The sequence below is a fragment of the Morone saxatilis genome, unplaced genomic scaffold (genome assembly GCF_004916995.1).
Source record: "Morone saxatilis isolate NCDOM2014 unplaced genomic scaffold, NCSU_SB_2.0 Contig15, whole genome shotgun sequence".
In the NCBI taxonomy this organism is placed as follows: Eukaryota; Metazoa; Chordata; class Actinopteri; family Moronidae; genus Morone; species Morone saxatilis.
In genome coordinates this window covers 23739704-23751707 of record NW_023339707.1, presented here as the reverse complement: position 1 = coordinate 23751707, position 12004 = coordinate 23739704, and the positions used below count along the sequence as shown (strand labels likewise).

The 12004-nt window shown below is 38.9% G+C and overlaps 1 protein-coding gene across 1 annotated transcript in view; it reads left to right on the top strand.

Annotated features, from left to right (window-relative positions):
• The first annotated feature begins 1854 nt into the window (after window positions 1-1854).
• dnmt3bb.1 (DNA (cytosine-5-)-methyltransferase 3 beta, duplicate b.1) overlaps window positions 1855-12004 on the top strand; it is a 34033-nt gene continuing 23883 nt past the window's right edge. The window contains exons 1-2 of the mRNA XM_035657493.1: window positions 1855-2087; window positions 8784-8892. Coding sequence (XP_035513386.1) covers window positions 2080-2087; window positions 8784-8892 — 117 coding nt within the window. The 5' untranslated portion in view covers window positions 1855-2079. The remainder of the gene's footprint in view (window positions 2088-8783; window positions 8893-12004) is intronic.

The window sequence follows — 12004 nt, the reverse complement described above, 5'->3', positions numbered from 1 at the left end:
TATATACATACCTAGTACATATAAAAATATAGCGTATATAAATATATATATAATTATATATATAACTGGAGCACTCCGGGCCAGTGACTCCAGTGGCTCCAACAGATCCCGGAAACATCATCAGAAGCCTCAGTCCAGAAGAGCGCGTACCTAGGAAGAACTGCGCAGAACCCTCCAAACTGCCCAGGCCCCTGGTAGAGGACCCGAGCCTTGAGATGACACAGATACAACCCCAAGAGGGTGAAGAGGGAAGTTTTTATTTTATTTTTTACATTATATAATAGTCATAGATTAAAAGAAGTACTCCTTAAAGTAGCCCCTTCACTTAAGTAAATGTACTAAAAGTATCGCAGTCAAGTTGATGTTAATATTTAAGATAACACTGGGAGTGGTTACTTATACCCACTATATGACAAGAGACTACTTATGCTGTATACATGTTGTTGCATGCAAGTTAAGTTGCGTATTGATCAGTAATGTGTTGTGTTAAAGGTGCAGTGTGTCAACTTTTAGGAGGTTCATTCTAGAAGATTGTTACTGACTGCTGGTTCTTTAGTGTTGTTTCTGTGGTTTTCCAACTGTTGTTAAAAGCACTTTGTAAAAGGTGCTATTATGGATAAAGTATTATAAAAAGTACAATAAATACATTCTTTTATTACAGAGTATATATCTGTAGTAATGTGCTGTGTTTTTGAGCAGAGAAGCTGCTTCCTGTCTCTCATTTCTAGTGCTGCTGGCCGCGGTATTTTATTTCATTTTACTCTTCACATCCTGTGATACCTGAAAAATGTGAGTCATGCATTTTTTCTCTATCCACTTTGCTGCGTATGCATTTGGAATTACCATTGTGGGACTTTAAGGAATATCTTAATCTTATCTTATGGCAAGCCCATTTTACCCGGCAGTATTGATATTATAGGCCTACATGAAGAATTTGCTACTCACAGAAAGGACATTTTCTTAATTTGTGTCTTTTTGATAATAAAGTTGTGTTGATGTGAAAAATGTGCTTAAATATTGAAGTGTGACATCAAGAAAAGTAAGCAACAAAAAACCAACCAAATTCTTTATTCTAACCACGACTTGTGAACGTTATAAGAGAAGACAATGAACAATTCAAAACCTAACACGAGGAAGAAATAAAACACCACAAAGAAAGAAGGAGAATAGACTATCAATAAGTGAATAAAATTAATTATTAATTACACATACTTTATTTTCTGCATGTTTCATGATGCGCAGACATTGTGATGGATGTAACAGAAGGCCTTCTATAACTGTACTGAAGTAAAGTGAATGGGAACCATCCTAGTTTTCCACCAACTGATATTAATATCTATATTATCTTAATAACGACTATATTATTGTTTATTACTGAACGTTTTTCACTTATTCAAACCCATTTTTTACCCACAACTTTAGGTCAAATTAACCTATTAGACTGTATATATAACATATATAACATATAATTAATACAATGATTATATAACTGACTGTAAAATCTTGATCTGAAAAATAGCTTTTAGACATAAAAAGCAGAACATTTGTCTCTTGAGTTGTTGTGAGTAGAAGTAAAATGTGCCTTTAAAGTAAATGTGCAGTAAATGACTGTCTGTATTAAACTTTTATGCGTTTCTTTCTGCAAAAACTTTGTATTTTTTGTCTTCATAAGGAAACTGTAGAGCAAACAAAATACTATAAGTTCCCTCTTATCTTCCCCAAGGGAGGGAAAAAGTAAAAGTCTTTTCTAAGGAATTACAATATTCAAAAAAAGGCTGCTGACGAGTGGGAGTGAACATCTGGAGAGAGGTGGGGAGATCAACTCTGCTATCTGATCTGTGTGTGCAGGTCAAGTATAGAAAGAGAGTGAGAGCACACAGAGACCCGCACACAGCTCAGATCTGCAGCAGCATGCTCCTGCACACTCTACACAGAGAGGACTAGACCACTTGTGATTCCTGCTCAAGTTCAAGGCTTTTTGTGTGTCTCTTCAAAATCCTTTTTGTTTAAAACACCTCCACACAACAACAAGCAACTTCCTTCTCATTTTCCTGCCGTGGATGAGCGCAAGAAGCGTGGATGATTATGTAAGTAGTTCACCGTGGAGGGGACCGAGGGTTTATTGCATTTACATGGTTACACTGTCACAATGAAACATGGAGTTTAGTAAAAAAAACAAAAAAGTCACATTTGCTACATTTTTTGTCGCTTTTTGTGGCGCCAAACTCGCTGTTTGTTTGTCATAATGTAAAAAGTGCACAGCTCGGTTCCTTCTTGCACATGTGCACGCTCCATGCGTTAAAACCTGATTATGTTTCTCCTGCAACGATTAGTTCAAATAACCACCATGCATTCGGGTTTATATAAAAGCATTTATGACAGTATTCGTGCAGTAATCCTGGAAGAATCTCAAGAGTTTTCTCGTAGCTGTCGCTGCAAAGTTGTGCGGGATTTATCGACTTGGTGGCGGATATTTTACTTTATAGTCTCTTGCTGTTTAATATTATTCCTGCAAGGACTCCAGCGTCGCTTCTGGCGGAGGGTGTTGAGTTTAAAGGCGATTTACGGTGCTCAAACATCGGTGGTATAATGCTGTTATTACGACTTCAAACTGTGTCTTTGCTGGTGAAAAGTGAACAGTGATTTGTTTTTTATAAGCCCCTGTGGTGTTCCTGCAGGGCTACCTGTGGAGGGATGTTAGATCTGGTTTAACTGTACTGGGGTTTCTTTTTTTTTTTACGGTTTCCTGGTTGTGGCTGAGCCCCGGTGAACGTGTACTGACGGTGGTTTACCGGTTGAACTTCCTCATAGGATACACTCGACAGCCCATGCTCCAAAAATACCAAATAAGTTAACGTGCTCTCATTTTTTTTGTTTTTAGGGCAACTTTTTGGTGCATTTTATAACGTTTTTATCGCGAAAAGTAGTAAAAAAGTGTTTACACTCCAAAAAAGGAGACAATTTCTGCCACATCTGTCTCTTATTTAGGTTTATTTAAATACTAAATGTCGATATCTGGACTAAGACTTAATTCAAAGCCCCACACCACTCAGAAATATGTTTTTCTGTTTGCTCCTACAGTTGGATGTTTCACTGTTGGATTGTTTCATCACATTCATGTGCTGAAAGTTTCTCTGAGTTCATTGAAAAGCAGATTTTTTTTTTAAGGGGGCGGGGCCTATGAGCATGATTTATGACATCACAAATTGTTTCAAATACACATTTATAAGGCTTTTAATGAGGTACAGGACATTTTAAGGATTTTAATGTAAAAAATAAGGTTAATTAATCATTTAGTGTTTAAAGTGACAGAAGATAGTTTTAGAAGATTAAATCAAAACGTCTGTCTGTCCAAAATGACGCCTTCAGATGTCTCGATTTATCATCAGCACAAAACACACATATTACATTCAGTTTAAACCTTTGAAGAAGATAAAGACGTTGTGACTCAACAGCAGACAAAAGGTCTTGTTAAAATTGTGTCTTTTGTAGTGTAACATTAATATTTGTGGGACTTTACAGGAGTTTATGTGCCTTTTTATTAACCACGTGCAGTCACAGTATATTTTTAAACCAGGATCATACATGAATATGTTCTCTGGGTAGTTTTTTATATATTTTGTTACGTTTGTTTGTTATGTTACAACTTTTGTTGGACGATATATTGTCCCAGATATAATTGCGATAAATGATATTATTGTAGTTTAAGACCATTTTAAGCTACTGATGGAGTTAACATACTGATGGCGTCATATAAGTATGAATCTATGGTGGCATCACCCATTACTTTTTAAGTTTGGCGTTATGGTCGTCGCCATGATGGTTTGGTGGAGACAGCGGAGGTGAAGCTGCTCAGTGTCAACTCATCCGTAGCAGTGTGATCATGGAAACGCTGATTTTTAAATAATGAAACTGGCAAAGAAAGCGTGTTAAATGTGGATCGGTACTGATCATGTCTTTCTCTGTAGCGTACATCGCCACGTTTGTCAGAAACTCTCCTCTGATCCTCGTCAATGAACCACTTGAGCGTTTGTTTAGCGGAGAAACTTTGGCATCAATGAATCACTGGTGATGCTTGAAGCTCAATCAGTCACATAAGTCCCATGAAACAAGCCTCACTGCCTTGATATCATCTTTCCACCATCATCAGTGGATTTTATACACAGTAAAGTTAGTTGTATGTAGCTGTAATGTGAAAATACAACAGATTATTCCACTACTACTCATTTAATCTCTAATCTAGTGGTTTTTTACAGTTTGTATGTTGTTCGTCCAGGTTGCTGCTGAGTGGACGATATACTGTATGAGCCTGTGTGCCTTCAGAGTTCACGCTGTACAATAGGCAACAAAGTAGACAATGTATAAAGTGAAGGGCTCGATCTGAGCTGGAAGGGGCCATAAAGTACATGACAGACAAGGAATGCAGCCCCCAGAGAGAGACCCCGAGGAGCTGAACCCCCTTTAACACACACACACACACACACACACACTCATGTTCGAACCCTTTGGTGAGTGAACAATCCCCTCTTGCAATGCGGTCCCTAATCTCTAGCCACCAGACACAACTTTGATGTGAACCCCCCCCCCCCTCCTTGTCCTCCATGTCCCCTTTTCGTGGGCCCCTCACTCGCTGCCCTCCATCCTTCCTCGGTTCTTGTAAGTCAGCCTCGCTTCCAGCTCTTCTGGAGCTGAAACTGCAAAAGATACAGTTATGAACACCTTTAATGCAAGGATCCAGAGCCAGAGTGGATACACACAATGTTATTACTTACTATAATGGCTACGAGGTAAAGGTAATGTTACAAAACGTTAACATTTATTTCAGTATGTAGCATGGACTTGGCATGGGCTTTTTTCCCCTTTATTTCGATATATATATTGTACAATTTAACATGGATGGCTAGATTGTGAATTTAATACCTGATAAATAAAGGATAAACAGAGGCACCCGAAAGCAAGTCAGTGTAGCATCAAAATTATTTTGAAGCTGTTTTAAGATAGAAAAGTTACATAATGTCGCTTTAAATATCAAAACTATCAAAATTATTTTAATTTAATAAAGATGGAACATTAAAGTCCTTATTTCCCCAACTAATATGAGTTTTTAATGTGAACTTAATATTTCATCTGTTAATTTATACTTTTATATATTTATCTTTTTTGTTTTAAGAGCAGTTTGACGAGTGAAGCCACTGATGCATAATTACACATTTTATACATAGAGACTTACAAACAAGTGTAGAAGGAAGAGTGAGACATCTGTACAGTACAAGAGCTTAATGCCAATGTTGAAATGAAGAGGTGTTTCTTTTCTTCAGCCTACCTCATCTAAGCCAAACGTGCCACAATGAGAAACTACTCCAGACCTGAAGGCGGGCTAAACCAAAGCTTTTAGAAATAGAAGGTTGGTGGTTTTGGTCGGCTGTGTTGGGTGTAGGTGAAAGGTCGAAGACGTTGGGAGTCAAAGGGGGGGGGGTGTCAGCAGCCTGGTTGACTGATGAACTCGATCACCTGTATGTTGTGTGGCGAAGGGAGAGTCCCTCACTGATTAGTATGTATTGATGTCAGGACGGTTTTTGTCAGAGGTCACCTGCCTCTGCATGCACTGACTCACTTCCAGATATAGATCTGTTCGTACCCTGTGGCAGACTAACCTTCTTTTTAGGGACAAGAAGCCTTTAATCACAACATAAAACCGTTACACTTTAAGGTTAAGACTTGATTTAATCCACCCAGGTTTCCATGTCCACGTGGCTGCGAGGATTTATGTTTATGTGTGGGTTCGTGTGTGGGCCGTCCTCGTGTGGTAAAAGCTGGTTGGTGTACATGTGGGACAATATTTTATGTCATTATTATTATCACAATAATCATCTAAATATACTTATAATTCTTAAAATGACGTGAAAAACCAGAATCACTTTCAGGGAATCAACACAAGACTGTACATCAGTGAGTGTGACAGATTTTTAAGTCATGATTTTCCTGATGAATGAATAATGTTTCCCCATCCACCTTTGACTCTTTTGACCCCAGGGTGCTGTTTGTCTTCTGCTGTCTATGTAACCACTTAATGTGTCAGAAAACGTCTCTGCCGCTCATTTAATAGTGAACACAATGGTCTTATCATGACAACCAACGTGTTTTATGCATCTGGAAACCAGTTTGGAAAGTAACCCTAGCATCATTTAGAGGCTCCCAGTGGGGATATTCAGTTGATTGTGTAATGCTGAATGCTTTTAGTGCTGCAGCTAACCAATCTTTTATTATTGATTAATCTTATTTTGGTATTTATCATGATTTGGCTTCTGTTGTCTAAAACCTGATCCTCACATTGGAAAAAAGTTTGTTTTTTGGCTGTTGCTATTTCATTTATTGTACGGTCGACTTATCGATTAGTTGTTTCAACATTATGTCTGTTAAACACCAAATGACTAGAAAAATGTAAACCGTTGTAGTAAGTAGTAGTAAGTTGTATATATATAAAAAAACTCATTCTGATTTTGTACACACAGACTCTGCGATATAAGGGAGATAATCTTACTGCATATTTAGACCTTTTTTTCCAAGCATGTATTGAACAGAGTCACTCACCTTGTCTCCCAACTGGAAGATTATCAAAACCTGTTTGGGCAGCACTACCTGTGTGAATTTTTGTTATCGTGAATAGACCTAATCCTATTTGAAGTAATTTGATCTTGTTTTAACACTTCTGGTAGTTGAACCTCTTGATATATAATCAGGTGAAAAGAAAGTTCATATTTAAAATGATTTGAATGTGATTACAAAGCTATTGACCTGCACCTCCTTTAAACTTAAAACCTAAACACACACACACACACACACACATATATATATACCGTATCCCTTCACGTGCACACACTTACATTAAAATATGCGTTCGTGTGCACCAAAGGAATGTATAAATTATGCATGTACAAACGCAGGCACATTCACTTATTCCTCTTACTCCCTCCCATTCTTAAACACACACACACACCCTGACAGGCCTGTGTATCTGTTTACCTCAGGTTTGTATGGGCATGTCAGATCTGCTCCTACACACTCATGGAGAACTGGAGAGGCCAGCGTTGTCCTCTCCTTACCCAGCCTTTCTCTCTCTTTTTCCTTATAACTGTCCTCCCACGTGCGAGCAGTGTGACGTAGATTGACATTCAGCCAAACTCTGTTCAATAGTTACATGCTAGGAAGTTAGCGTCTTAGCTAACAAGTGAAAACTATGAAGTTTACAGAACCACCATGTGCAGAGATCTAGGGATGTACCAATACTTACATTTGGGAATATAATAATAGTAATTTTCCTGCAGGACACAAGTTGTACTTCACTGTAAAGTCCATTGTCAGTGTCTGGACCAGGAATTGACTTCCTGAGTATTAGTGATGTCACAAATCATGCCCATAGGCCCCACCCCTTAGAAATCAGATTTTCAGTGAGCTCAGAGAAACTTCCACTTTCAGCAGATGAATGTAAAAACATCTTTCTAGTGTCCAGCTGCAGGTGGAGATTTTGAAACTGAGGATATTGAAGGATTGTGAGTCCAATTGTATTGAATCGTGAGTTTAGTGTATCATTAAATCCCAACAGTAGACACTGTAACACAGGCATCAATTAGTGGAGATCAGAGAGATATTTTATGCACTTTTCAACAAGTCCATTTTGAATCATTCTGCAGTGAAACATTCAGGAGATAAAAATGTGATTTTCAGATTAATCCATTGCCATCTTCTTTTAATTCAGTGTTTGTTTTAAGAAGAAAAGCTGTTTTTATGTTGATTTTTCTATCACTTTCACTCTTATCTTTCGCTCCCTCATGCTCAACTGACCTTCTGTCATGCCCGGTTGATACTGGTCTTACTCTGCTGGTGCCAGAAGTTGTTTCTGTCCATTGTGAAATCACCATTGAACTTACACATGCTGGTACGAAAGAACATGCTCTACAGACGCTGCTGTTGTTTTTCCATTTACACATGTTGCTTTTCTGGGAAGCTGATCTGAGTTTTTGCAGCAGTTGAGTAGAATTAGGTTCGAAGTGGACTTGCTCTTGTGGTTGGATGGAATGGAAATCAGGATATTGAACGTGCGTCTGACTTCTGTGCTGGTAGTGGCTCTTGTTACTGTTAAAATAAACAGATGGTGTTATTCTACTGACCGATTATCAGGCAGATACCTGCACTTATGTGGCCGATAAACAAGAAATGTCTGCAGAGACATCTATTCTCCCGCCCTAAATGAAAGCAAATATGATCTAATGCTGATACTGTCTAGTGTTATATATATAATATGTTATATAACATATAGAATAATGGAGTTAATTGACGTTGCTTCTAACATACTGTACCCCACTCTCATGTTCATAAACCAATGTATATTTCCATCTAAAACAACATAGTTATAGTTATCCAGTAAGATAACTATAACTATAACTATATAACTATAAGATAACTATTTGTATTAGATTGTAATGTGCATGGAATAATGGAATTATACATTACTTTTCTTTGTTTTAATATTGGCATTATGTATCAGCAATCAGCTGGCATCTGCAAGTGAAAAACCCATATTGGTTGACCATTGCTTCAGATCTCCTCGTGCTGTAAAGGCATTGGTTCTAGTCTCCAAGCTAGTTGAAGTGCAGAATCCCCCTCACAAGACGATGCTCTGATATTGACTCTATTTATAATCTGGTTTGTATTTATATCTTTTGCAGACGCATCAGCAAAAAGCAAAGTTTTTATTTAAGTTTTGTTGTTTGTGTCTCATCCAGGTTTGAAAAAGAGTCAGGACAGACACTGGACCAGTCGACCGCAACGGCGATGCCTTCCAACAAATACTCCGCTACCATCATGGAGGAGAGCAACAACATGACCGCCACTGTGAGTCTCACACACACACATACCTACACACACATACAACCACACACACCCGAACCACCAGTTCCAACAAACCAGCCAGGAGAGGTGCAACAGAGTAGACCATTCTCTTTTTGTATGGGAGTAAGGGAGTTAAAAAGCCAAAATCAGTTACAAATACCACAGCATTCTCATTAACACACACACGACACACACACCAACAACCACACATCACACACACACACACAACACTCCCAACACCTGTCCTGCTGAAGCCCAGCTGTGGTTTAAAAGACTGTGTGTATCAATGCCAAGGCAGATGCCCGGACAAGAGTGCCAGCATGTTATATGAGTCTAATTGAGAATGCATGTTGGCTGTGAGGGTGTATGCATGTGCCCCCCCCCCCCCCCCCCCAACCAGCACACAACACCAACACAACAACACACACACACACACCACAGCTGCATCTACACAAAGAGGAAACGGGAAATGCATGATAGATGGAAAGGATGGAGGCAGCAAAGGAGAGAGGGAGGAAGGAGAGGAAGCAAGGAAAGAAGGATGGAAGGATGGAGGACATTAACGCGGCACACTGGCGTCTTTATATTCTCCGAAAAATTGTGTTCACTTCAAGTATTTCGAGGAGACGCACGCACGCGCGCGCACACACACACACACAATTTCCTTTCACAATCAGTACACACACTTTGTTTCACATGTACCCACGCACACACACTTTCACTCTCACACACACGTGCGTTTAATGGAGCTCCTGTCGTCCGTTACTACTTCTTCCTCTTTTTCATTCTCGTATATCACTCCGTCTGAGAGGAACACTTCCTTCCCTCCGCCATCTGCTTCCCCCCCACCCCTCACCGTCTCCACTTTCTCTTTTGCTCATTTGGCTCCTCATTCTCTCCATCTGTCTCAATTTTCTTCTTATCATCACTACTTTAATCCCCCCCACTTCTGTTTGTTGTTTGCGTGTCTCCATGTTAACGGCTTAGCTCCCGTCTCGTCACGTGTGACATGAAGGCTGGAGTGTGGAGGTATTCGCTTCAAGTTTAGACATCTTAGCGGCAGGCGGGTAACTACTTACGTACGCTAAAGTTTGCACTTAAAGGTACATGATCTGGTGGCTGATTTCATCCAGAACACTTCCTGAGCGAGGAGTGCAGATAGTTTTCATATGTTTCTCTACCTGCTGGCAGGCAGAGTGGGTGTGAAGGTCCCAACACACAGGAAAGGTGCAGGATTGAAGAGAAAGTGGATTACCGCAGAAGGCTTAGATGAGTTAACTCTTTACGTGTGGCACAGCAGGAGCAAAAAAGTATCAAAATACTACAAATCTGAATGAAAGTGCTTCAATTATGAGATTGCTGAAGTGTAGTTTAAAGTAAGTTACCTAGATATAACAATAAGATTCAATATCAGCCTGTTCTGTAGTCACGTTCATGCACGATTGGTTGTGAGCTAAAATATGATGGCATGATAGCAAAGGGAGGTAAAATTAATGATTCAAAGAGTCTGCAATCATGTCTCCAAACGGGAACTATTGAGAGAACTGTTTAACCTTCTCAGTAGGAATAAACCTGCCTCCTGTTTGTAGACTCAGTCGTAATGTTAGTTCTTGCTGAGTGTAATATTTTCTGGAAATGAGAAAGTAATGATTTAAAGATCTAAATCTCAACGTTTACAGATAGATTGCATGTTTGTTACTTAGCTAAACAACTACATGAATGTTTGCACATTGCTCTTAGCATATACAAAAGAGAGAGAGAGGAAACAGACATACAAGATTTGTTAAGAGATTTGTTCAACGCTGAGCTCAACAAATTTGGTATTATACCATCTTGGCACTGTACTCAAAATTAAACCAACTATTAAAGCCCAATTATAGCTCTCCCAAATACAGATACAGTTAGTTTGGCGGCATATTATTCCACTGTGATACATAACACCTTTAATCTTATTTATTCTCAGAGAAGAAGAGAAGATGGCTCAGAAGAAGAGCGTGACATTTAAGGAGAAAAATAGACCTGAAACAGTGGTGCTGGGTTTGGCTGAGCCTCTTCTTTCATTCTCTGGTTTGGTTTACTGTCCAGTCAGAAGCAGTATTTTTGGACTCAGAAAGGTGTTTGGCTTCTGGGGTGGTTTGGGGTCAGATATAAATACAGGCCTGAGTTAGGCAGACGAAGTCACAGAGGACTCATTCTTAGTTTGAGCAGCAGTTTGAGTGCAGAGAGAGAAGACACAGCCTGAACGTGAAAGATGGTGTCTGGAGACTATTTGTGGGTAAATTAAAGTAAATAAAACTTTGGTTTGGAAAGGAGTTTTATCCTGATGATCGGCTACAGCTTAAACTTTACTGTGACTTCCTCTTTAATGGACAGCAGTCGTCTAAAAAACCTTTTCTGAATTAGATTACTTTTGATAGAATATGAGGCCTCTGAGGAAAATGTTATTACTGATTGTTACAGATTTCACGTGAAGTTAATCAAAAGTGGAGTTCAGTATGATGGAAGAGGAAGACTATGTTGATGTCTCAAGTTGTAGTCAAGATGCCCCAGACTCAGTTAATGCTAGGACGATGCCTCAAGTAGAAGTACAGACTACAGTAAGAGTGAAAGTGAAAGTACTCAGTAAAAGAGAAAACATACAAGCTCTAAAATGTCAGCAAAAAAGTAAAGCCAGTTTGTGGCTTTCTGTCCGTGCACGGTGAGTTCACTAACGCATTGTGGATTACTTTTAAATCCCTACATGGCCTGGCTCCACTTTACATGTCAGGACTTTTAACCCCATACCTTTGTTTAAATCCTGGCGAAAGCTCCACGGTTCAGACTTAAAGCAAAGGGGGGTCATGCTTTCTCTGTTTTAGCTCCAAAGCTATGGATCAAAGTCCCACCTCAGTATCAGATCAGCTGAGTTCAAAAAGCTTTTAAAAACACACTACAGACATTTGTATGATATTTTATCATGTTGTCAAATTATGTTTTTATTGTTCTTTTATATTTGTTTTATCTCTGTTTGATTGTTGATATTTCTATTTTATTTTATGGGGTAATTTGGTTTTATATGCTTTCTATCTATTATTATATTACTATTATACTATTATCTCTTATTATTATTATTATT